The sequence below is a fragment of the Marmota marmota genome, unplaced genomic scaffold (assembly GCF_001458135.2).
Source record: "Marmota marmota marmota unplaced genomic scaffold, marMar, whole genome shotgun sequence".
NCBI lineage: Eukaryota > Metazoa > Chordata > Mammalia > Rodentia > Sciuridae > Marmota > Marmota marmota.
The window spans coordinates 37,851,737-37,878,122 of NW_025999900.1; the positions used below are offsets into that span (position 1 = coordinate 37,851,737).

General features: G+C 44.2%; 3 protein-coding genes across 10 annotated transcripts in view; 1 reads left to right on the plus strand and 2 right to left on the minus strand.

The window, feature by feature from the left end:
• Window positions 1-22,178, plus strand: part of Rnase13 (ribonuclease A family member 13 (inactive)) — a 41,493-nt gene extending 19,315 nt beyond the window's left edge. For 2 of the 8 annotated variants that reach the window (XM_048798866.1, XM_048798868.1), the window contains exons 2-5: window positions 4,587-4,711; window positions 9,641-10,206; window positions 18,449-18,577; window positions 20,409-22,177. In XM_048798866.1, coding sequence (XP_048654823.1) covers window positions 21,144-21,614 — 471 coding nt within the window. In that variant the 5' untranslated portion in view covers window positions 4,587-4,711; window positions 9,641-10,206; window positions 18,449-18,577; window positions 20,409-21,143 and the 3' untranslated portion in view covers window positions 21,615-22,177. Of the gene's footprint in view, window positions 1-4,586; window positions 4,712-6,834; window positions 10,207-18,448; window positions 18,578-20,408 lie in introns of those variants that run through there. The other 6 variants (XM_048798869.1, XM_048798871.1, XM_048798870.1 and 3 more) reach the window with 5 other exon arrangements.
• On the minus strand, window positions 10,035-11,603 carry LOC107145483 (ribonuclease 7-like). The gene is made up of 2 exons (XM_015489468.2): window positions 11,336-11,603; window positions 10,035-10,581 (listed from the first exon to the last, which is right to left on the minus strand). Exon 2 carries the CDS (start codon window positions 10,539-10,541, stop codon window positions 10,035-10,037), a length of 507 nt encoding a protein of 168 aa, XP_015344954.1. The 5' UTR covers window positions 10,542-10,581; window positions 11,336-11,603.
• Window positions 22,179-23,316: 1,138 nt separating the features above from the next.
• Window positions 23,317-23,978, minus strand: Tppp2 (tubulin polymerization promoting protein family member 2). The gene is made up of 2 exons (XM_015488147.1): window positions 23,741-23,978; window positions 23,317-23,494 (listed from the first exon to the last, which is right to left on the minus strand). Exons 1-2 carry the CDS (start codon window positions 23,911-23,913, stop codon window positions 23,317-23,319), a joined length of 351 nt encoding a protein of 116 aa, XP_015343633.1. The 5' UTR covers window positions 23,914-23,978.
• Between the last annotated feature and the right edge of the window lie 2,408 nt (window positions 23,979-26,386).

Genomic DNA, 26,386 nt, shown 5'->3' on the forward strand with positions numbered 1-26,386 from the left:
GGCTGGAAGTCAAATTCACACAGAGCCAAACTGAATGAAGGGATCAAGGTTAACTTCAGAGGCAAATGTCCTGTTTCTCTGGACACAGCACAGGAGATTTTTAGCCAAATTTATGCCAAACAACTTACACATTCATGGTGGACTTCATGGGGTCAGGACAGGTGACTGCAAGAAGCATCTACTCCTATCAATGGTCCTGGCATTTAACTGGCCAGTTGCTCCCATCATTGTTTTCTGGCTGTGAAACATCGATTGCAATGCTAATTCATAAATGAGAACGAGTTTGTACGTTTTAGTCAGCTTTTTCACCTCTATGACCAAAAGACCAGACAAGAACAATCTTAGGGGAGGAAAATTTATTTGGGGTTCATGGTTTCAAAGATCCACAGATGGCTGACTCTTTTCCTTGGGACCTGAGGCGAGGCAGAACAAAATGGTGGAAGGGTGTGGCAGAAGAAAGCAACTGGGGACATGGCCACCAAGAAACAGAGAGAGCTTTGCTCAGCAAGGACAAAATATATAACTCAAAGGCACACCCCAAGGGACCCACCTCCTCTAGCCACACCTTCTCTGCCTATAAGTTACCACTCAGTTAATCCCTATCAGGGAATTAATGCACTGATTAGGTTGAACTTCTTATAACCCAATCATTTCACCTCTAAACTTTCTTGCATTGTCTCACACATGAGCTTTGGAGAGACACCTAATATTGAAACCATAACAGCTATATTTACATTACCAATTACTTTGTGAGCATATATAGCAATATATTTGGGGAAAAGAAGACAGAATAGATAACAGTAATACAAACAGTATAGAAGTCTGGGAAACTGTAGAGGCAACCTTGGGTTGGAAAAGCCAAAAGAGAAACCAGAAGCATGTGAAGACTTCAGGTCAGTGTCCTGTTCCTGAGCAGCTCTGGAGAACAACAGGCTGATTTGTCTGTTTCTCTTGTCTGTTTGCCTGGGATCTGAGATCTTGGCAAAGAGGCAATAATCAGTGCAGGCAAGTTAGGTGAGTCTCAGATTGAGGCAGAAGTTTTGTCCGAAGCTTCCAGAAGTTATAACAAATTCCTTTAAGAGGGATTCTCTTCTAAGAGGGGTTCCTGGCTCTAAAGATTCATGGGAATACATTGGACCCTGGTTTATAAGCTCAGAGTCTTAGAGTTACATCTCATGGAATCCAGTTGCCACACTCCTGGGAGTCCCACTCTCTTCGCAATGATTGTCCCTGTCCTGCTAGATCTATTTTTGTTACTTTGCAGTGCTTTGGGTTTTTCTCAGGTACCCATCCCCACCATGATCTCGTCTCGATGTGTTGACTGTCTTCCTTTGTTTCAGATTCCTGGATTTGTCCTCATGAGGGAGAGGACATAGTCTTCAACCTGACCAGAGCTGAAACATGTGGCTACCCTCACATTCCTGCTGCAGCCTTTAATTTACAAGACTGCACACAACCTTCAGACCTCCCGGGGATGACCATGATGTCAATGATAAAAACAATCAGAGCTAATATTTCCTAAGGGATTTCTTTGTCCCAGTCACTATTCCAAATTCTCTATGCCTATATCTCATTTTTTGGCATGCAAGGAACTTTCCTAATACACCATTCCCATGACTAGCCTATCTTCCTCATTCACTCATTTTGTGTGTGTGTGTGTGTGTGTGTGTGTGTGTGACTTTAACCCAGAGCCTGTGCATACTAGGCAAGTGCTCTACCACTGAGCTACATTCCCAGCCCTTTAAAAAAAATGCTTATTTTGAGGCAGGGTCTAACTAAGATGCTGAGGCTGGCCTCCAACTGGTGAATCTACTGCTTTAGCCTCCTGAGCAGCTGGGATTGTAGCTGTGTACCTCTATGCCTGATGTGCCTGGCCTCACCTTATTCTTAAAGAGAAATATTGGTCAGAGATACAAACCCACAAAGATCATATGAAGGACCTCATTAAGGCCAGTGTACTCCTATCCCAGACTCTAGAACACAGATAAACACAAAGTCACAAGATAAATGCCTTCTATATTTAATTAAACTATTTTTTTGAGGGCGGCGGTATGGGAAGTGATTTAAAATATTATATTCATAGAAAATAAAACTGTGTGCTTGGGAATATCAAAAAATTCAAAGAAATTACATATATTTTTACAACTTTAAATATATTTATGTTGAAATAATTTCAAATTAAAAGTTTCAGAAATAGCACACAGAATTCCCCTACATGCATCATCTCAATTCCCCAATTGCTGACATTTATGAGCCATTTGAGAATGAGTTACAGACTCGATACCCATGACTCCTTAATACTTCAGGGACTATTCCTTAATTACAAGCACTGTTGTATACATAATCACAGTGCAGCTATGAAAACTAGGAAAGTAACATAAATCCATCATGATAACAAGTGAAATTTTAAGACAACATCTATGATATCCGTGCATAAGCTTATTTTATAAATATTATTTAAGTGAAAGAAAGACTTAAGGAAAGCTCATGCTTTGGGGGCATGATTTTGGATATTTTATTTAATTTTCCTTTGCCATTGCTAGCACTTCAGGGGAAAGTCTGGGAACCATCGCTCTGATTTACCACAAAAACTGAACACAGGATATGCCAACCTTGAGGATAGAGAATGGGGACCCTTACCTTAGATAAAATGCCTCAGGATGTGTCAGGCTCACCTTGAGCACTACCAGATGGGTTTTTTCTGTCCTTGAGTAGCAGACGGAGGTGAAGACTGTTACTCTTGCTGTATGTCCTTATTTATATCTCAAATAGCCAGGGTCATGCTTGACTAGTTTATCATTGTTAATGGTTTGGATATGAGATGTCTCTTGAAAAGCTCATGGGACAATGAAGGAATTTTTAAGAGGTAAAGTGATTAGGTTATGAGCTGTAACCTAATCGATGTATAATCTGAATAGATTACTGGGTGGTAACTAAAGGCAGGTGGGGCATGACTGGAGGAAGTAGGTCTTGGGGATTATATTTTGTACCTGGCTCCACACTCCTCTCCCCCTGCTGCCAGGCTGCCAAGAAGTGAGCAGCTTTCTTTCCTCCAGCATGCCCTTTCATCATTATGTTCTATCTCATCTCCAGCCCAGAGCAATGGATCTGGTCAATCATGGACTGGACCTCTGAAACCATGAGTCCAAAATAAACTTTTCCTCCTCTGAGCTGCTCTTGTCTGATATTTTGGTTACAGTGATGAAAACTGACCAACACAGTCCTCAAGTCCTTGAGTGCTGTTTTCTTTGCCTTCTGACTGATACAATAGGAGTATTCAGGTGAAGGGTGGAAGTGCAAATATGTCAGGATCATGGGCATTCAACACTCTTTTGGGTGAGCAGGGTTTTTCCCTCAAATCTGGGAGTCTGCCCATTTGCAGATTGATTTGCTGTCTATGTATGGTGAATTTGACCTTGGGAAATAATCCATTTGGGATCATTAATTAGAGTTCCAGTTTGGAAACATCACTAGACTAATTTTAAAAATCTAAATTCTTGCCTAAACTAGTCATGCAATCTTGGGCACATGTTTAAGTTAACTGTGTCTTATTTTTCTCATTTTCTAAATGAGAAAGGCAGAATTAGATAATTTCTGAGTCACTAGACAAGACATCTTGCAACATCATAATTTTATGACTATCTACTAAAAGAGTCTCAAGCCATGCAGATGTGATATTCCATTTTGTGACAAATGCCATGGCCCAAGTAAGAATTTATACTAATTCATGCTAGGTTCAGTTCATGTTTTAAATGTGTAGGTTCAATTAAGTTTTCATGTAAAAGCTATAGAAAGTAATGACCATGATGTTTTCCCAAAGTTATTTATCGATTGGAAAGCAGTGGAGGATCATGAGCCATGAACATTGGTGGAGAGTTTTAGTAATAAAAGATGAACTAGAAAATGGAGCTGAATCAGAGGGAGAGAAAAATATAAATGGTCTTTCATGATGGAGGTGAGCGGATACTAAAGTCATTTAAGGCTTAAATATCTCAGGAGGGGAAGTTGTAAATGTCATCAGAGCCTGCTCTCCATCAATTGCTGTGATAATTGAACCCTTTGGTACCATCAAAAATTAGTGGCCCTCAGTCTCCTGACTTCTTTTCATATCTTTGGATTCTTGGATTTATGGAGGGCAGAGCTAAGAAAAACTTCTCTTAAGTAAAGTTGTCTTAACAGAAATTTTATTATTATTATTTTTTTAATGCTGGGGATTGAACCCAGGGCCTTGTGCATGTGAGGCAAGCACTCTACCAACTGAGCTATATCCCCAGGCCTTAAAAGAAAAGAAGAATTTAAGAGAGAGAGAGAGAGAATTTTTTAATATTTATTTTTTAGTTTTCGGCGGACACAACATCTTTATTTGTATGTGGTGCTGAGGATCGAACCCGGGCTGCATGCATGCCAGGCCAGCGCTCTACCGCTTGAGCCACATCCCCAGCCCAAGAGAAATTCTTGATAGACATTTTTCCCCTTTCCCATTGAATGCACCCTCAACCTCTGAAAATGATCTTACCTAGAAAAATTAACGCATATTGTCTTTTTGTATCTGATCTTGAAACTTACTTTTTTTTTTTTTTGAATAGGAGATTTTTGGGCAAGTGGACGATGAAGAGGTATTTGGCTTACTTTGTTTCAATCCTTTGTTCTGCCTAGAAGTTGGGCCTACTCCTCTCATCACAGGTTTGACCTCTCCACATTTGACACCATGGTAATAAATACATTATTAAAAAGTGCTAATGCTTCTCCAACTTTCCCTACAAGCCAGCCACTAAGTGCTTCATATGCCTTATTGCATTTAATCCATATAATACTCTTAGAAAGGTGGTATCTATGGATGAGGAAACTCCCACCTCCCTAAGTTAAGAGGCATTTCTGTCATAGTGTATATATTTTTTAATTATGGTGATATCTTTTGTTACCTCTCCTTTGTAAACTGTGGGCTTTCTAGCCATGTGGGCTTTCTCATGCTTCTGTGGTTTCATGAATGCTACAAGCTTACTGGCTTTGGAGTCTCCCAGAGGTAAACACCTAGGCAAAAGTTGTAATTGCCCTTCTTTCTGCCTCTTTTTTTTAATTAAAAAATATATTTAGTTGTAGATGCATATGATACCTTTATTTATTTATTTTCATGTGGTGCTGAGGATGGAACCCAGTGCCTCACATATGCTAGGCAAGGGCTTTACCACTGAGCCACAAGCCCAGCCCTCTTTTTGCTTCTTGATGGTGGAATGGGGGAAGGAGGAGGACTTTAAAATGAGAATCTGAAGTCTTGAGCACTTTGAAACCCAGTCATCCAGGAGCTCAGAAGAAATGTGGTGAAATGGGTCAAAGTTCTCCCAAAGAGAAACCCCCGGGTGTTGCTACTGGTGCGCTTTTTGCTACCATAGCTCAAGTGTTCTCTCCCGGAGCCACTGACAACATAAAAAGGGCCAAAAAAATCAATGTGAAGAGAAGAGTCCCAATTTCAAGGGCATTTCCTCTTTCGACACCCTGCCCTTTCAGTCAGAAGCCTTCTCTTTACATTCATCCTGTTAGTTCTCTTCATAGTATCAATGGCTCTTTTACTGCAGTATGTGGAGACTTCTGGGAATTAAGGAGCTGTAGAAGTCTCCTACCTAATCTGTCTCAGATAGTTAGTTGCTTTCCTAGGAAAGCCAGCTCACTTCTGCTCTACTTCTAGGGTTATGTTCTTTACTGGACTTCATTTATGCTCCTTGGATCCAGATTGAAACAATTTTCTTTAAAATTATCTAGTCAAGGGTGGGTCTCAGTCCCCTGGATCCCCTGTCTTCCACCCACCTCCAGGATCCCACCCCTGAAACAGAAATCTTTCATAACTCATCAGTCTACTTTTTCATTACTTTAACTTTCCCCTCCATTCTTTAACTTTCAAGTAAGAATGCATCGAGGTTCAGCCAACCTGGGTTTTTGGCCCAAATTATTTTTATCTTGAACTTCACTAGCCAAATGCCTGTTTCAACATTATACCTGGCATCGCTAAACTTGACTTTGATCAAGATCATTTGAGGGAATGGGTAACTGTGAAATACAATGAGCTAAAACAGCAGTTTTGAGAACAAGGCAGGACATTTGGATTCACTGTTAACATCAAAGTGTCACTTTCAACTATTGGTGAGATATTGGAGTGAAATTCCCCTTATGAACTTTTAAAAGTTTTGAAAATCTGTCATCAACTGGAAGTATAAATACATATTTATTATTATAAGAAAAATTATTTTGGCAGGGGTTGTGGCTCCACGGTAGAGCGCTCACCTAGCACATGCGAGGCCCTGGGTTGGATCCTCAGCACCACATAAAAACAAATAAACAAAATAAAGGTATTGTGTACAACTGAAAAACTAATATTAAAAAAAAGAAAAGAAAAATTATTTTAATAATTAATGGCTGTAAAAGCCTATAATAATATTATATATAAAATAATTCTTAAAATTTTTCACCTAATCAAAAAAGACAAAATTAGTTCACAGGTAATATAAATAATAGGGGAAAGTATGTTAGCTATATAACCTGAGTAAGAACTTTATGTATTTCTTGAGCCCAAAGTATTTATAACAATTTAATAAATGATACAAGTGCTATTTAATTTAATGAAGAGCACATGGAAGAATAAAAGAAATTATGTTGTAATTCTATCTATGATTTAATTATATGATAATATTTTATTTTATATTTTTAGTCCCTGGGATTGAACCCAGGGGAGCTTAACAACAGAGTCATATCCACAGCCCTTTTTATGTTTTATTTTGAGACAGAGTATTGCTAAGTTGCTTGGGAACTTGCTAAGTTGCTGAGGCTGGCCTTGAACTTTTGATCTTCTTGCCTCAGACACCTGAGTCTCTAGGATTACAGGTGTGAGCACCCCATTGATAACCTTTTTAGAATACAGTGGTGTATTAGCATTTATCATGTAAATAAATCACCCTTAAGAATCCTTAATAGCTATGTATTTTGGAGGATTTTAATTCACTTCCATAAACTAAAGCACATAGATCTTAAGTGTACAGTTCAATGAGTTTTCACACTGTAATCTCCAGCTTCTCAGAAGACACCCCCATACCACTTCCCAGTTAGTACTTCCCCAAGGCTGTAATTATTCCAGCCTCTGTCACCACAGATTACCTTAGAACTTTTGTTTTTTGCATGAGGGCACACTGTGTGCACCCATGTGTGTTCCTGGAGATCAAACCCAGGACCTTGTGCATGCTAGGTAAGTGCTCTACAGCTGAGGTATACTACAGCCCCATTTAGAATTCTTTTAAAGTGTTTAATAGTATTTAGATAGTGAGTCAAGAAAGAAGTCCAATTGAATGTCTTTTTTTTTAGAGAGAGAGAGAGAGAATTTTTTAATATTTATTATTTAGTTTTTGGTGGACACAACATCTTTATTTTATTTTTATGTGGTGCTGAGGATTGAACCCAGCGACCGGCGCATGCCAGGCGAGCGCGATGGTTGAGCCACATCCCCAGCCCCAACTGAATGTCTTTTCATTCTGTTAGGATGCACTGAAAGCATAATTTTAGCAAGTTCAAAATTTTGTAAGGAGGATGTCTATATACAAAACTATAATATCCATAAGAACAAGCATCAGTAAAGAATATAAAAAGAGATGTGAAAAAAGAATAAAACGAAGAGAAAAAAACTCAGGTGCCCACAAATATCTTGTCTTTTTATGCATTTTAGTTGCAAATTATCTATTTAGAATGATAAATGTATAGTACGGTGACTACAAGACTACAAAATAAGGATTTAGGATGAAACTTCAGATTTATGTGAGTATTCCAGAAGCCCATTCTAGGATGGCAATGCTCTGTTTCCAGGAAATAGAGACTTTCACACTCAGTTGTGTGGCATTTGGCCACAATGTGCAGTTAGTGCTCCTCTACTTTCCAGCCTGTGAAGGCTAACTCCTCAACTTACTGGCCTCACATTCTGTCTGAATTGTTCAGTGTTCTGTTCCCCAAGGCTGTAATTATTCCAGCCTCTTTCTCTCTTTTTGGTACTAGGGCTTGAACCTAGGGGCACTTAACCAGTGAGCACATCCCCAGCCCTTTTTAATATTTTTATTTAGAGACAGGGTCTCACTGAGTTGGTTAGGGTCTTGCCAAGTTGCTGAGGCTGGCTTTGAACTTGCTATCCTCCTGTCTCAGCCTTCCCAGCCACTGGGATTATTGGTGTACACCACCTCGCCCAGCCTATCCTTTCTTTTGATCATCCTCCTTCTACCTTCTCCCTGGTCTCTAGCAGGACCCTGCTTCAGGGCTCATCCTCTAACCCATGCATGGGCTTCACTTTAGTAGAATAAAGTCCTTGGGAGACTTGCATGGGGTATTTGCCCTGGTCTGCTATTTGTCAAAGGTGGATATTGCTACTATCACCACTATGACTCGTTGCCATTACCCATTTAAGAGCTTCTTAAATATCACTTCTAAATCTTCCTGCAATCCTGTTTGGTAGACAGAACTTTTCCCACTTTGCTTTGTGGACAGACCTGCAGAAATGTTCAGTAATTTGCTCAAGGTCACATAGCCAGGAACAACTGGGAAAGGATTTACACCCACTTCTTTCAGGACCCAAAGTTTTTCGGGTTCTGGTTAGGAGTGTGTGGAGCAGGGCTGGGGAGGGATGAGTAGAACCCTCTACAGGGCTGGGAAGGTCTAGCAGTGTGATTGGGTCTGAAACACGGTGGGCAGGGGACACAGTGCAGTTTGTTTGGGACAGTGATGAAGGAAGAGAGAAGGGGCTGGTAATGGTCAGGGATGCAGGCAATGCAGAAGGGGCTTTTAGGACTGAGCCAATATAAAGCCAGAGCTTCTGTAGCTCTGTTCACTAGAAGCAGCAATGGTGGCTGCAGCCAAGGGGGACAAGGAGGCGGCATTTCCACATCTCAGCCCCTCAGCCTTGGGCAGGCTGCCAGCCCGGAGAGCCAGGGAAGCACTGAGGCAGGGAGATCATTATCACGAGGAAGGAAGCTCTGGCAGCTCCACCAGGCTGTTTGTGACAAGCAGGCTCTGGGCCACGGAAGTCCCTTAAGGTCAAGGGAAATGTGATCCCAGAACAGAGGGATGAAGCTGGGACACTCTCCTTACCCTATGCCTTCAGGCCAAAGGGATCTACCCAGAAACCAGGCCCAGAGCCCAGGTCAGAATAGCAGTGGGCTAGAGAAGGGGGAGGGGCAGTTAGAGAGGGAGAATGAATCAAGATCCCTGGGCACCTTATAAAAAGATCTCTTGGCTGGAGAGGTAATGACCTTGATTGCAGCCAACACGGGGTAACTGGCTCTGTAGGACTCTGAGTATTCCTTTCGGCATGGGTGAACTCTAACCTACTTCTCCTCTTGTACCTATATTGGTCTGCTTTTGTACCCAGTCGGTTTAGTAGCACTGTGTTGAGATTCAGGACATCAATTTTCAATTCCAGGTGCTGCTTCTAACCAATCAGACAAGCTCTTTAATTGATTAAGCCTTCTGAAATCTCAATTTCCTCATCCATAAAGGAGGCAAGCAATCCCTGTCAGGATTCCTGTGGATATATTGTGAAAAGTGTGACGTGTTATATAAATATCATGTGGCATTTCTTTGTCTTCCTCTTTCCTTCCGACCCCCTCTCCCCATACAGGTGACCTCCACATCAGAGCTGGGAAGACTTCTGTTTTAGGAATGGAAACAGAGCTGTCTATAAATTCTACTCACCCCTTCTCCATTTATTTCCTCTCTTATCATGCTGTCATGACAAGATGGGATGAGGGAGAGATGTTTAAAGGTATAGACCAGGGAACTTATGAACCTGAGTTTGCTCAGCCCCTCTCTTGGGGATAAGTTTCTGAGAAAACAGCAATAAAAAGATGAAAGACCATCTTCTCAGAGCTCAGCCCACCAACGTATCAGCCTCAGCTCCCTGTCAGCTTCTCCAAAGAGCCTGAACCAGGAAGAGCCCTCAGAGATGAAAGGAAGACAACACTCTAGGTGGAGAAGGAGCCAAGGAGGATCGGTGCAGAGGCCTAGAGAAGGAATTAAGACCCAACCAAAGAGTCAGAAAGTCTGGAAACCTGAAGGACTTCATCCAAGTGCACCGGAACCAACTGAAATTTCTCAGAGTCCCCTTTCTGGGGAGGTTCACAGGCTACTATGTAAGGTGCATTCAGATGCTTCTCTTTGTACCTACAGTTCGGATACTTCCCTGAGGTGAGTGTACACATGGTGAGGGGCACAGGTCCTGGGCTCTGGTGGCAGTTTTTATGGTTGTTCTTGCAGGTTATGTTGGTGGTCTGGCAGGCGGTGGCCACATTGGAGAAGGATTCATGCAGGAAGGTGTTGAGGTTTTTGCAGTGTTTTGTGAACTTGTTGACGTGACCCATGGCTGAGTTGCATGCTTGCGGCTTGGGCTGCACGTGCTGAGTTTCAAACCACTGAGATGAGGTCATGTTCTTGGGTTTGGCACTGACTGGGGCCTCAGGTACCCACAGTCCCAGCAGCAGGAGTAGCAGCAGGGGGTAGAATCCTGGTCTGGCTGGTGTCATCTCTCCCGAGAGGACCTGTCAGGATGGAAGGCTGGGTTTGCTAGGAACAGACAGCAGAGGTATTCAGAAGTATGCAGTTGAGAATACTGCCTTCCTTTATCTGCTTATTCTAGCTAATCTCTCTACCATACCATGTCTCTCTTTTTCTTTATTTCTTTTTTTGGTACCAGAGATTGAACCCAGGGATCCCTAACCACTGAACCACATCCCCAGTCCTTTTAATTTTTGAGACAGAGTCTCACTAAGTTGCTTAAGGCTTCACTAAATTGCTGAGGCTGGCTTTGAACTTGTGATTCTTTCTGCCTCAGGCTCCCAAGCCACTGAATTACAGGTGTGCACCCCCAGGCCCTGCTTACCATACTGTGTCTCCTTTCCTCACTGTCTCATCTCCTTTTCTCCCTCTGTGTGCCCACAGCTACTGTGACCCCATCCCCTAAATCTATGGCCTCATTCCCCTTGTCTCCCTACCTTCCAGCCTTCTGTCCCCATTGCCTCTCTTTCTTTGTTCTGCCTTCTCTTCTTCAGGCCTCATCCTCCCTGTGTCCTCATGTTTCTGTGACTGTGTTTCATCCCCTCCATATCTCCAACTCCAAATCCTCATGTCCCCATTGTTTTTCTATCTCATACCTCCATCTTTAACATCACTGTCCCTCACTCTACCTCCCTCACCCCCATGTATCCTTATCTCCCCTAACCTGAGTCCTTCCTTTGTCCATCTGCTCGTTCTTCATCTGGTCAGAACCATCCTTCCTTCTCCATCCTTTCATGTCACAGTATCTTGCTGCAGGCCTCACCTCCCTACTGAGTCCTCGTGTGGTGACTCCGGTTCAGGGGGCTGAGGCTGTATCCAACTCTGCTGGGCTGTCAGACCTCTGAGAGCCTCTGCTCACTGCTAACTCCTTAAGAGTTGATCTGAGCTATGCTGCTTCTGCTTGGGGGTGAACTGGAGAGCTTCCCTGGGGTGAGATCAGGAAATGAATCAGGTTCATGCCTCTCCACTTACATATCCTAAATAAGTGGATGCCTATAGAGCTGCTGAACCTGCCTAAACGTGTTCAGCAATGAGGAAGCTTGAATCCATAAATTCAAAGAGTATACAGTAATTGGACCCTGGCCACATGGTTTTAATGACTGTTTAATAAAGCACCTGATCAAGGTGTCAACCCAAATGAATTTCAGGGAGAGCTGTCATCTCTTCCTACATACACCACTGGTTCATGATTCGGGGAAGAGTCAATCAGTGGTGTTAAGGATTGTTTTTGCTCTGACCCGAGGAACAGGTAGAATACCTTAGAAGGTCAGGTTGTATGGTTTCACGTCAGGCAGGTGTACGCTTATCTTTTGGAGATGCTGGAGGAGACAAGGGAAGTGGATGACTCATCCCAGTCACAATGCTCAGCACCACCCCTGGAACTCAGCTGTGCTCAGGTGATTCATTTCTCTGGGCCTCTGCAATTCCAGGTGCTGACCAAGGGCACCTGACTTTATGGGAGAAGGTGCCCAACACCTCTCATTCTTTCTCTTTCCCTCCATATTTCATTGAAAGTTGCAAAACTTAATCATTACCAAAATGATTACATTTGAAATGCTGCCCTGCCCCAGCCCTTCCTTCACAGAGTAATTCCTATTTCTCCTGATGGTTATAGCCTGGGTAGGGGCTGCTCCAGGGACTCCCATGACAGTATGACACTTCAGAAAACAGTCAGTTAGACAAGCATCATCATCTGTGGAGGGGAAGGCCTGGGAAACCAAGATGAATAGTATTTTTGTTTTCAGAGTTCACCTGTAAATAGGAGGTAATCTCAGCCAGGTGTGGTGAGACACGCCTGTAATCCCAGTGGCTCAGAAGACTCAAAATCACCAGTGAGACCCTATCTCAAAATAAAAAATTATAAAAGGGTTTGGGATGTGGCTCAATGACAGTGGCTAAGTACCCCTGGGTTCAGTCCCTGGTACAAAAAAAAAAAAAAAAAAGAGTATTTTCAGGTTCAGCTTTTGTATTTTCAATTTATTTGTATTGTCAACAGATATTTACTGATATTTACTTCTATGTGGCAAGGTACTTGGGATACTTCTGTGAACAAAAAAAGATCAAAGTCCCTGAATTTCTGGAGCTTACATTTCATTGAGGAAAGACATTAAAAAAATAAATATAGGCTGGGCGTGGTGGCCCACACTTGTAATCCCAGCGACTAGGGTGGTGAGATAGGAGGATTGCAGGTTCAAAGCCAGCCTCAGCAATGGTGAAGTGCTCAGTGAGACCCTGTCTCTAAATAATAAAAATATGGCTGGGGATGTGACTCAGTGGTCCAATGCCCCTGAGTTCAATCCCCAGTACCATAAATAAATAAATAAATAAATAAATAAAGCCAGGCATGGTGGCATACATCTGTAATTCCAGTGGCTGGGAAGGCCAAGGAAGGAGGATCACAGGTTCAAACCAGCCTCAGCAACTTAGGGAGACCCTAAGCAACTTAATGAGACCCTTTCTCTAAATTAAAAAATAAAAATATAGGGGCTGGAGTTGTGGCTCAGTGGTAACATGCTTGCCTCGCATGTGTGAGGCACTGGGTTCGATTCTCAGCCCCACATACAAATAAACAAAATAAAGGTCCATCAACAACTTAAAAATATTTTTAAAAAATTAAATAAATAAAAATATAAACAGGCTGGGGGTGCTGGGGTTGTAACTCAGTGGTGGAACATGTGCTTCGTACTTGTCAGGCACTGGGTTCGATCCTCAGTGCCACATTAAAATAAAAAATAAATCAAGGTATTATGTCCATCTAAAACTAAAGATATTTTTTAAAAAGGGGAGGCTGGGGATATAGCACAGTGGTTAAAGTGCCCCTGGGTTCAATCTCCAGTACCAAAATAAGTAAATAAATAACTACACTTTGCTCAAAGTGATAATTGCTAAGAAAAAAAATATAGAACAGGATAGGGGTTGGTGGGTAGTGATTTTTGAGAAGGGTCATTGAAGTAGGTGACTCTGGGGCAGAGACTTGAAGATGAAGAGTCAGTCACTCTCTGCTGGAGGAAAACTGTTCCAGAGAGAGACAGAGGGAGGGAGGGAGGGAGAGAGGAGTCCAATACCAGTGTTAAAGCACACAAGTGTTCCCCCCGGGTGGGGGGAGGGCTGGAGGAATGGCAAAGTGACTAGTGTGGCCAGAGAAAGTGAATGAGGGGTTCAAAGAGGTGCCAGAGGCGGACTGTAGGAAGCCTTAGAGAACATTGGAAGGCCTGGGACTTCCACTCCGAGTACAATGTGGAGCCCCGCAGGGCTGTAAGCAGAGGCAGGGAGGGCCTGTTTAAAGCATCACGTGGCTGCTGTGAAGATTATAACAGTAGAGAGATTGCTTGGGTGAGGACGAAGGATCTCTGGAAGAAAAAAATAGTGTTGGAGAGGTGAAATGCCACTAGGTGGCAAAAGAGAATGAAGAACAAGTTTACACAGGCCTTGGGCTCTGTGGATTTGCCCTCAGCTAGGCCTTAGCTTCTTTGTAAAGGTGCTTGAATCTTTGCAGGCTGAACTTCTGGGTAGAGTATTATGCCCCTGCTGCTGTGGAAACACACATGCTTGGGGATAAAATCCATGTTTTAAAGCAGACTTTGGGCCAAATGCATATTAGCTCTGGCCAGTCCAGCCCTTGAAGTGGAGGCTGGGGTGGGAGGAGGGGGTAGAAGACTTCAAGCTAATTTGAATTCCTAGCCCAGTCTGCTTTCCACTTCCCATTCTCCTAAAGTGAGATGTTTCCAAACCACGATTTGAACTGCCCTCTGCTCTTGTGTTTTCCTGTCATTATAATTATCCTAGCTTGCTCTTCAACTCCATTATGCTGGTCTCTCCAGAAGGCTGCTTTAGTGCTGTGTGCAGATGAAGTAAACAAGGTCCCACTGTCTCAGGTCAAAGGGAAACGGGAGTAAAGGTTTAAGTTTGCACATGAAAATCGAAATAGAAGAGTTGAACCTACTATCTGTACAATTCGGGCTGAAATCTTTGCTTTGCCTCAGTTATTTGGTCAGAAAGAGGGTTTTTGTTTGTTTACTTAAACTACCCAGCTTGCAAGATCTGCTTCACTTTGCACTTGGTGGAATAATTTTGCTATTTTACCTTCACTGTATCCATGGGAGAAAGGAAAAGATTAAGGAACAGATATAAGACCAGCACTGGTCAGGGACTTGCAGAGGGAGAAGAGACACTTAGAACAGAAGAAAAAATGGTGGGAGAGAAGATGATGGGAAGAAAGTCCTTCATGAGAGCAACCTCTATTCCAGCTTCCTTCTCCCTCTATTATCACGGTCACTGCTGTTGGCCTAACCTGCCCCTAGGCTCCTGTATATGTAAGTTGGGATGGGTGTTGTGAAAATCCTAACAGTGCCAGGTGGACCTCTGCCTGTGTCCCCCACAGGACAACAGCTGCTGTTTCCTCTGGCCTGCCCGGGGAAGGAGCCAGGAGGAGGGGAGAGAGGGCTGGGCCTGGACGGGTGCCCACCCTTCAGAGCCAGGCCTCTCTCTCTCTTCCGGAGTTCCACACAGCCTCTGGATACCAATAGAAAGCCCATGAGGGAGTTTCCCTCCACACAGGAGCAGATCCAAGTTCTGTTATCCTAATTTTGTTGATGCTTGGATAAATAAGGGTAATGGGATCATTTTCATATTTGGGGAAAGTGAAACATACAGCAAGTTGGGGTCAGATGCGGGACTCTGTTCGGGTCTTTGAATTCCCATGACCTTTCCTGGAACAGCTGTGGGTTTGAGAAGGCAGCACTGACAGAAGATTGCAATCCTTGGCTCCCAGACCTAGGCCTTTAGACAAGCCAGGGGGAAGGAGAGAGGGACCTGGTCTGGGAGTGAGACACTTCACCAGTTGGCTCAGTCTCATGAGCCCCCGCCAGCCCCCCACTCCTCATTTATGTACAGAATAAAGTATAAATTCCTTAATCTGAAACTCAGGCCTGCCATGATCTGGAAAACCTGTCTTACTTTTTCTCTGACTTTTCTCACAGTGAGAAAATTAAATAAATAAAAATTAAATAAATAATTAAATAAATAACATAATAAATAAATAAATAAATAAATAAATAAATAATTTCTCACACACTTAGTGTGAGAAAATCAGACTGGTTTTATCTCTTTTCTCAAATACAATTTCTCTCTCCCTCCCTCCTTCTCTCTACCTCCTCCCTGCACCACCTTCCTCCTCCCTCCTGTCTCTCTCATTCTCATTCTCCCTCCACCCCCCACATCCACGCAGGGACTCTGGGTTCAGTTTTTAAAGTTTGAGACAGGGTTTTGCTAAGTTGCCCAAGTTGGCCTCAAACCTGCAATCTTTCCGCCTCAGCCTCTGGAGTTTCTGGGATTGCTGGCATGTTCCACCACAGCTGGCTTTAAACATGCTTTTCATATCTTCTTTATCTCCACTTAACTCCTAACTACCTTGTGAGACCTGTCCCAAGGCCCCAGGATGATCACCCTCCTCCCCAGTAAAACTTTTTCTGACCTTCCCCAATTCAGGGAGATCTTTCTTATCTCTACATCCCTATAGCTCTTATTGTCTTCAAGAAGTATTATTTTCTGCTTTGAATCTTTGGTTATTTCTTCATATGTATTTATTGTTTTCCTCCAACTTAGATCGTTGATTCCCAAAAGACTAGAACCACCTGTTATACCTCTTTTGCTCTTCCACAGGATGTACTGGAATACCCTGCCTGAAAGTGACCCTAACTGATTCAACTTCTAGGTTAGAAGGCATCTACTTTTCCAGAATGATACCAGTCCTGGGTGGGATCACCACCAGGCCCCAGAGTTGGTGCATAGATTGGTGAACTGATAATGCAGTTCCTGAATTTCAGCCTCTGGAATTGAACAAAAAGGTTGAGATGGATGAAGCAACCTTTTGGGTTCAAGGACTTTGAGCAACTTGAGTTGGACAGGGTGAAAAGTAATGCCATTGAAATCATGGTGAGCCTAGTCAGGGTGAAATCTCAGGGATCTCCTCAATCACAGGGAAACACCCCTAGCCTGTTGTTCTACAAAGGTTTACCATTGAAGAGGGGAGAAGAGGGTGTAGATGACTACATCAGAGGGTCATCTTTACCGTAAAAATAACTCAAGGTTATATCCTTTCCAGGGTGAACTGTCAGTACTTTGTGTGTGTGTGTGTGTGTGTGTGTGTGTGTGTGTGTGGCACTGGGGATTGAACCCAGGTGCACTTAACCACTGAGCCACATCCCCAGCCCTTTTTTATGGTTTATGCAGAGACAGAGTCTCACTGAAATGCTTAGGGCCTTACTAAGTTGCTGAGGTTGGCTTTGAATTTGAGATCTGCCAGCACAGCCTCTCAAGCCACTGGTATTGTAGTTGTGTACCACAGCACCTGGCTGACCATCAGTACTTTTGCTGATAGAAGAATTAGCACTGTTACGATCAAAATGGGTTTAATAAAAGTAATTGTAGATTCCAGATGTTTACCAATTTTTAAAAATTTTTTATTTTTTTATTGCTGAGGATTGAACCAAGGGGGGCTCTACCACTGAGCTACACCCCCAGTCCCTTTTATTTTTTATTTTGAGACAATTGTCTTGCTAAGTTGCCAAGACTGGTTTCAAACTTAAGATTCTTCTGGGTTGGGGATATAGTTCAGTTGGTGGAGAGCTTGCCTCACTTACACAAGGCCCCAGGTTCGATCCCCAGCACCACAAACAGCAACAACAACAAACTTGAGATTCTCCTCTGCCTTAGTCTTCTGAGTTGCTGGGATTATAGGAATGTACCACTGTGTCTGGCTTAATCAACTCTTTTAAATATACAAGGTACAATTAAGTCTGCTCTTGTTAGGAAATTTGGTTATGCCATTAACTAGATAAGAACTTCTCAATCTCAGCATCATTTACATATTGGTCGGGACAATTCTTTGTTGTGGGAGCTTTCCTGTGCAATGTGGGGTGTTTAGCAATATCCCTGGCCTCATTCCAGTAGCAACTCCCAGTTAGGACAAACAAAAGTATCTCCAGACTACCAAATTGCCCTGGTTGGGAATCAGTGAATTAGAATGTGATCTTGAACAGTCATATATCTAAGTTCTACTATCTAGAACTTAGTTTCTTCATCTTTAGGATAATTCTTTATATGTAAAATCCAGTGTAATGGAGTAACAATCCCCAAAATCCCAGGCTTAGGGAACATAAAACCATGAGAAGGATGTCAGAATGGGTGAAGTAATAGTGTGGATTCATACTTCCAGGATAGAAGTTAATTTATTATACTGGGGATTGAACCCAGGGGCACTTGACCATTGAGCTATATTCTCAGGACTTTAATTTTGAGACAGGGTCTCACTAAACTCAGATGAGGATCTTGCTATATTTCTGAGGCTGACCTCAAACCTGTGATCCTCCTGCCTCAACCTCTTAGTTCTCATGAAATTACAGGCATGCATCATGGCATCCAGCTTAGGATAGAATTTTAGAGACCAGAACACCAGAAACCACAGTTGGGAATCGGAAGGTCCATTGTTCTGTCTCCAGCCAGGACTCCTCTGGCCCTGAGCACATGCTTTTGTAACATGTGTTTTTATGTGTGCCTTTCCCACTGAATTATAGATAAGTCCACAATATTTGTCAAAGTGCTTTCAGGCATTTGATTATTTAAAAAAAATTGTCTCAAAGTAATTATCAAAAACTTCATGGAGATGAGTTCTAAGATAGGACTTGGAAGGGGGTTCTATGTGAGCAGATCAGGGGTTGGGGATGGTGGGAGTGCTTGTTTAGGGAATAAACAAGACTTTGCAAATGTGGAAAGTGACTTCGTGTGTAAACTTTGGAGACCTGTATTCTGGTTTTCCATTTATGTATTGTTTAATGATTTAAAAGCCCTTTCATGTTTGCTGATTTTATTCTTGCAGCCTTCTGAGGTGAAAAAGGTATCCCACCTCCCAGCAGAGGAAACAAACTCTGTGGGTTGGTCATCAACCATGAAGTCCTGAACTGAACATGCTGCTCAGTTCTGCAGTTCTGCAGTCCTGCGTGCACAGGTGAGCGGAGGTGTGGGGAGGAGTAAGAGTGGTAATGGTGGGTAGGGAATGAAGGGAGAGAAGTCCAAGAGGCATAAAAAGCCCTGTCTCTTCTCAGGGAAGCTGCAGCCATGAGGGACTAGGGAAGAGGTAGCATGATTCAAGGTTGAGATCACAGCCTTTCTGGTCGGCTTCTTCAAAGCCAGGCTCAGGAACCACAGTTCATTGGCTCCCATTCAGTGTAGTCTTGAGTGGCCTGAAGGATCCAGATGAGCCACCTGTTTTGGTGGGCTTTATCCTCACTTTCTTGGATGTGCACAATAGGGGAGGTCTTCCAAGCACAGACTTCTGGCTGGGGATGTAGTTCAGTGGTAGAGCATTTAACTAGCCTTGGGTTCAATCCACAGTACTGCCAAAATAAATTAAGAAGAATCAGGGCATTTCCTTCATAACCAAGCAGAGACTTCTGAAATGAGACCTCAGGGCTGAGTGTTGGTATGACCTAGCTCTCAAAGACGGGGAGCAGGGGCAACATTTGGGGTTGAGAAGCACAAGCAAGGCCTGGGAGGTAGGAGGGAGCCGTTGCAGTGTGTCAGACAAAAGAGGAGACTACATTTTTACTCTGACAGTTGTATGAAAAATACATTTGAATTGAGCCTCTTTTGTGTGGTATCCAGGAGAGGAGAGAGCCTGAACAGAGGAAAAAATAGGAATGGGGGAGGGGGGCAAATATGGGGGGAGGTTAAGATTGTGAGGGCTGCATAACTGATGGATTCGCGCTCACACTATGAGTATTCACCAGGTGTCAGACACTGACCTGAAAGCTCTTGATATACATTTTAATGAATATGAATGCTGCCATGAGGTATAACATGGTATCCTCAAGACCTGGAAGTGCATGGTGGTTGAGTAAGCTTGGATTGGTGGCTCACAGTCTGTAATCTGCAGAGCCAGAATTCAGTTCCTGGTCTGTTTTACTGAAAAGCCTTGATCTTAGCCATCACACAGTCCTGACCCCCCAGTAGGTGGGTTAGGGAGACAGATAAGCCTGGGATCACTCTCAGGTTTCTTGCACACGTAACTGGGGAAACTGAGGTAAACACAGAAGTGAGTTGTGAGAAGGATGAACTTATTTTGGACTCGAGTTTGTGCAATAGGAAGGGTAAGTCTGGGAAGCTGTGGATAAGGGGCCATAGAGAGAACAGCAACTTCTTTCTTTGGTCTCCCTTTGTCCCCCCCCTAGGCTGCAGAGTGGGCCTCAGAGTACTCAGTGTTCAGCCTTCTGACTCCCTCTCCTGCTGGTGAAAGTGAAAAGATTTTCACTTTCATTTCTAAGAGAAATCTCAGAATGTTGACAACACCCTGCATAGACACAAGGCTGAGGGGCCTGTGGAAATCAAGGTCGAGGGCTGGCAGGCTCCGGGAAGCTTGCTTTTTGATGAAGGGGCAGATATTTGGTAAAAAGAGAAATAGGAAACCTGGCCCTTTCTCCAGCACAACAAACCTCCCAAAGATCAACCGAGAGTGAGAATCTGATCAGACCAGGCTCAGTGGGTCCACAACCTTTTAAGTCCAGGTTATACTGTTAGAAACAATCTGTCAAGTTTTGGGTTTTAGAGTCATCGTGCATAGATTTCCAGGAGTGCTCTGATGGGGCCTGAATCACACATTAGGGGCATTGGTTGATGACAGGGACTGTGGGGAGTCCTTGAGGTAGTCCTTGATTCTCGGCCTGGCATTTTGGTGGGAGGTGCCTGTGCACATGGCCTTGGGGGCTCCTGTGAGCGGGACCAGGGAGTGCTGGACCCTCCGTTCTCTGAGGGTCAGGAATAAGAAGCACTTTATTTCTCAGAAACATGATGGTGCTTTCCTTTTCACCTTGCTGAGAGAGCAGGGCTGATGAGCCTGAGCAAACATCAAAGCAAGCCCAGGAACTTTGAAACTTCTGGCAAGGAGGCTGGAACTAAGTGTTCTGAGGACACCAATGAAGAGACGATCAGAGAGCAATGTTTCTTTCCTCCCACCCATCCAACCCCCTCAGCACAGGGGGTCCCTAAATTCAGGGCCCACTCATTCTTTCCAGGTTGGTCTTTACCTAGAGACTTTTTATTAGCCTCATCTTACCTCTAGCTTGTTCTTGGCCTCAGGCAAGAAGCATCCCTGCCCCGCCCAGCTGTCTTCAGTTCCTGTTCTTCCTCCAGAACTGTTAGACTCATCAGCCCAGTTTGTTCCTCTTAGTGCTCTGCATTTTTTAGCAAAGGGTGTTGGGCCAGGGACCACTGGGAGCATTTCTCACTCACAAGCTGGCTGAAGCTCATTCTACAAGTGTTGCAGCTCACAGACTGGGTGAGACTGAGACCTGGTGGTGGACCAAGGGAGGGATGATGGAGATGGCAGATTACCTGGGTGGACTTGGGCAAATGCCTCCCCTCTCTGGGTCATGAGGACTTGGGCTGAACGGCCACCTTTAAAAGAGCAGGGAAGGCATATGGGGAAGGTTGAGTAATACTGGAGGCTCTGGGAAGGGGCATACAGACACTGTAGGCCCACCCTACTTCCAACCACCTTAACTCTGCCAGCAGGAGGAATGGTACCAGCTGTGGCCCAGCTTCTCTTCCTCCAGCTTGTTCTAAGGCCCACTCTGGTCATGGCTGTCCAGCTGGAGATTGCTGTCCAGAACTTCCGCACCTTAAACATGGACTATCCCAAGGTGAAATTCCCGGATGATTTCAAGGGCTACTGTAATGGTTTTATGTCCTACGTGCGGGGCAGAAAGGAACAATGGTATTGCCCTAAGACACATTACGTGTTGCACACCCCCTGGAAAACCATCTGGAAGTCCTGCAAGAATAGTGAGAGCTTCTGTGAGAACTACAATGAATACTGCACACTCACCACGAAGCCCTTCCCCATCACAATCTGCAGAGTGAACAAGAGACAGCCACCCACCAGCTGCCGCTACTCAAGCACTGAAACCAACCGAAAGCTCTACCTGCTCTGCTCCAGCAAGTATGAAGGCCAACCGATAGGTATCCTTGGCCTCTACAAGAGAACTTAAAATTGACAATTTCTTCCCTTCCAAACCTACCTGGTGGGCATCTCTAGCTATAGGAACCTCCCTGAGACCTTTAGACTCACTTTAGCCTCATTTCCCTACAATCCTCCTCAGTCTCTGTTCTGCACCTCTTGGAAATCACTGATATTTCCCTTTATATAACCTGCCCTTTCCTTTCTCCTCCTCATGAGTCCAGAGCTATCTCTCCCAGCACTCCCACTGCTGTCAACCTGCCTTCCTTCTCATCTAGGGCCACTGGGATTTCAAGTTATCTTCTCTCATCCATTCCTTTATTTTCAGTAGCTCCCAACATTGTCCAAACTCCAGGGTCTGCTGCTAATAAAGCATGAAGTGGATGAGGTGGGCCTGGTTCTGGCCATGTAAAGTTTTAAAACCACATTCTGAGTTAAGATAGAATCATTGGGGAAAACTGGGTGTAGGCTACGTAAGACCTCATTATACCAATTTTTGCAACTTCTTGTGGATCTGTAATCATTTCAAAATAAAAAGTTAAAAAACGCATCTGAATCAGTCCTGATTTAATTCTTTTTTTCTTGCTCTCCAAGACCTAGTGACCACCCATCTCTGCCCATCTTGCCCAGCTACCCATAGAAATCAAAAGATGTAGTTCAGTAGCAGAGTATATTTGCTCAGTATGTGCAAGGTCCTGGGTTTGATCCCTAGAACCTCCCAGCCCCTAATACACACAGAAGTCTTCCGTTCCATGGGTACCATGATGGAGTTGGGGTGGGTAAAACTCACTTCTAACCTGGGTGTTGAAAATGGATTCTCCTTTCCCCCAGCTCTGGAACAAATTTGTAATAGGAGTCAGGCTGCCTTACCTGGTTTCTATTTCTCTCCCAACAAAACCTGGATTGCATTATATGTGGAAGGTTAGAGGGATAAGAAAGGATCAAATAATTAGCTGGCACAGGGGCTTAATAGGCTGAGGCAGGAGGATCCTGAGTTCAAAGCCAGCCTCAGCAACATAGCAAGGCCCTAAGCAGCGAGACCCTGTCTCTAAAATATAAAATATAAAAAGGGCTGGGGATGAGGCTAGGCTCAGTGGTTAAGCACCTCTGAGTTCAATCCCCGGTACNTTTTTTTTTTTTTTTTTTTTTTTTTGGTACTAGGGATTGAACCCAGGAGCACTTTACAACTGAACTATATCCCCCAGTCCTTTTTATTTTTTGAGATAGGGTCTCTTTAAATTTCTGAAGGTCTTGCTAAATTCCTGAGGCTGGCCTTGAATTTGTAATCTTGCCTGAATCTCCCTAGTGACTGGGATTACAGGCATATTCCACCAAACCTGGCAAGGGATCTCAGATTAAATCTTAAATAAGAATAGGAGGAGGACTGAGGATCAAGTTCCAAACCCTCTATGTTAATGTCCCCCCAAAGCCCTAGATGCCTGGCTCAGATCCTGGAGACTTGGGAATGATTCTAAATTCTACTATTAAAATAGCTATATTGCAGCTAGGGGTGTGGCTCAGCTTCAACCCCCAATTGCCATGTACCTTGGGCAAGTTATTTCCCTTCTGTGGGTCACCTCTGGAATGATTACATGGTCTGTAAAGTCTATGCCAGTACCAACAGTGCACCACAGACTTAATGCTCTGTTTCCTATAGTTGCACTGGATTCAGGACATTAATGAATGGGAGGGGAGACTGCAGCAGTAGGGATTTAGGGAAGTAGAATAAAGGGCTAGGGATGAAGAACATCACTCACAGTAACTCCAGTGGTGGCAGGGTCCTTGCCTTCCATGAGTTTAAAAACAGCCTGCAGGGCTTCATCTGGGTTCTTCCCCTTGAACCGCTTCTGGCCCAGCTCCTTCATTGCCTCTTGAAACTCTGAAAATGTGATGGTTCGGGCATTCTTGGCCCTGGTGAGTCAGACAGAAATCCAGGGACTTTGAATATGAACTCATTACCTTTCCCTTACTCAGACTTGGCCTCTTTTGTCCCATCTATCACTAAATGTCTTGAGGGCAGAGAACAGCCTGGGCAGGTCCCCTCCCCAACCTCACAGGCTGCTTGGTAAGCCCAGTACCAATGCTGGTCCACACCAACACCTCATGGCCAACTGCCTTGCTCTGGCTATGCCCCAACCCCCACCTTTGTCTTCTTACTTCACTTTACTGAACACGATGTCCACATCAGTGGAGGTGACTGCCTTGCCATCCATGATGCCACAGTCTTTGCACAGTTTAGAGAAATTTTTGTTGTTCATTTCAGTGCCACTGCTTGATGATTCTCCGAAGACAGCAAATCGCTGGAACGTTTTCTCTGCTTCTGATGCCATGAGCAGCTGAAGGTGGGGGAGGGCAGTAGGGGGAACCTTGGGGGTAAGGGAAGAGGGGAAGGGAGGACTTAAGAAAAATGAGGATGGGGGTTAATATACACCAGACATAGGAATAATTCCCCTCTTTCCTTCTCCTCTCTTTTCATCCCCTCTCCATTCCATCTGCTACAGCAACAGCAGGAGTCTATCCTTCTCAGCACTTGGGATACTCCACACCGAACATTCCCCTTTCCCACCACTTTTGGGTACCTGAAAGTGCCTGGATGGTACACTGACCCTTCCTACCCTTTTAAGCAAGTGTGTGCAGATATGTGGGAGTCAATGGGCTAGGGAGACTGTGGCAACCAGGAGACAGGAAGGGGCGTGGAGGAAAGCTTCTGTGATCTCAGTGGTTATGTGACATCACTGCTGGTTCCAGCTGTACCCCTGTCTTAGGAGAAGGGCTTTTGGTCTCTTTACCTTGCACGCTGAACTGAGCAGATTGCCAACCTTCTGGCTTGTTCAGATTTTCATCATTTCAGCCTAGTTCTGGGTCCTGATCAAAGTGCCTGGTGCTCTGCCCCACAATAAAGGGCTGAGGAGAGCCCAGAGGAGGTGTCTTAGCTTGTTCTCACAGTTATAACAAAATATAATCTAGTCGTCATATAAATAACAGAAATTTATTTCTGGAAGCCAGAAAGTCTAAGATCAAGGCATCAGCAGATTTAGTGTCTGGTGAGGGCTGCTTTCTTGTTCATAGATGATGCCTTCTTACTGTGTCCTCACACCATGGGGTGAAGGAGAAAACAGCTCCCTTGTTTATTAGGACTCTGCCCTTATGAAACTTAATCATGATACCTGAAGGTCCCACCTCCTAATTTATCACTTTAGGATTTAGAATTTTAAAATATGAATTTTGGGGGTTCATAAACATTCAGATAATAGTGATAAATGAAAACAGGTTGACTCCAGTCCACTCTGTGCTTCTGTCTAGTTTGTGTAGTAACAAGCATGGAGAATCCCACCAGCTTTGGCCAATCAACCTCAAACTCAATTTCAAAGGGCTCCGGGTGTTGGACCCAACAGGGAAAGAGTGGGGGTCTTGGTGTGTAATAGACAAGAATATTGTCTCTAATCTACTTAAAAGAGTGGAAAACTATTCTCTAGTACCTATTCTCCAAAAGGTTGATCTTATATATATACATACTTTTTCCTAAACTTTTTCATGTTTATACCATCTGCTGACCACTGGATCAAATTTCTAGTGAGGGTGTGACCAGACTTCACACTTCTTCGAATTCCATGTATGCGGTAACTGCATATAGCAGGTGCTTAAAAACTGTTGCTTAGTTGAATGTATAGTTGAATATATAGAATGTACTGTCTTTGTTGGGACAATTACCCCCAGATCTGTCTCTGAGCAGTCCAAATAGGAAAGAACCCTTTGAAAGCTCTTCCTTCTGCCTGCAGCAGGCTGAATGGGACCCCTAGGCATGGGAAGCAAATAGATCTCAGTGGAAATTTCCCACCTCCTGCCTGGCCCAAGCCCCTGCCTAGGCCCCTTATCAGGTTCCCCCTGAGTCATCCTGACCCAGAGACGAATTTAGATGCTGGAACCTTCAGGTCTCTCCCTCCCCCACTCCAAGTAAGCTGACTTTAGATAAATCAAAGAAAATTGCAGGCAAAATTCTTGCTCTAAGTTCTCTTTCTACTGAAGTTCCATCATTGCAGCTGAGATCTTTGTCTTCTGTTCTATGCCTCTGAAGCTATGACCCTAATTTCAGCAGACTCTTCCCTGTCTAGGGTAGTGTTTAAACAGCATCCAGAGACTTGAGGGGGCTAGGCAGGGAGCCATGGTGCCAAGCTTTTGTGCCAGTTTCTACAGAAAGAGTTATGAAGGGAAAGGGAGAAAGAAACAGGAAACCTAGGGTCTCCAAATCCAGGAACATAGGAGCCCCCTGGATATGGGGGTTTTGAAGCCTGGGTTTGAGCCCAACCAGTTCTCTTACTCTGGGTCCCCTCCTCCCTCTTGGCATCTCCTTCTTTCCAATAGACCTGCCAAGTGGGGATGAAAGGGGCATTGATGTTCCTTGGATGGGAGGGGGTTGCCAGTGGTGAGGGAAGTGGTGGGAGGGTGGTTCCCAAGCAGGAGGGGGAAAGCAGTTTGGGGGTCTGGGGGGGCAGTCTATGCTGGTGTTGCAGTTGGCAGCTCGGGTTCCATTGGCCATTGTTTCCAACTGGCTTGGTGCCCAGCCCCCGAAATGGCAGCTCAGGAACCAGGCTGAAGGGGGATGGGGTGGGGATGATCCTAGGAGGGAGGGTAGATAGAAGGGGGGGGGGCAGGTGGGGAGTAAATTCAATCGTGGGTTTCCTTTTTGCATAAGAGCAAGCATTGGGCCACATCAACTATGCCCATTCCAGGCGGACATTCCTCTGAGGGGCACAGGGAGGGGTCCATCCTACTGGGTGTGTATGTGTGTGGGAAGTATAGAGT

What these genes read in the sequence shown, in the direction of transcription:
- LOC107145483 (XM_015489468.2), bottom strand. Translation starts at nt 10,541, where the DNA reads ATGACACCAGCCAGACCAGGATTCTACCCCCTGCTGCTACTCCTGCTG.
- Tppp2 (XM_015488147.1), bottom strand. Translation starts at nt 23,913, where the DNA reads ATGGCATCAGAAGCAGAGAAAACGTTCCAGCGATTTGCTGTCTTCGGA. An exon ending in ATCGTGTTCAGTAAAGTGAA is followed by an intron (nt 23,495 to 23,740) that starts GTAAGAAGACAA and finishes CTGACTCACCAG; the next exon opens with GGCCAAGAATGCCCGAACCA.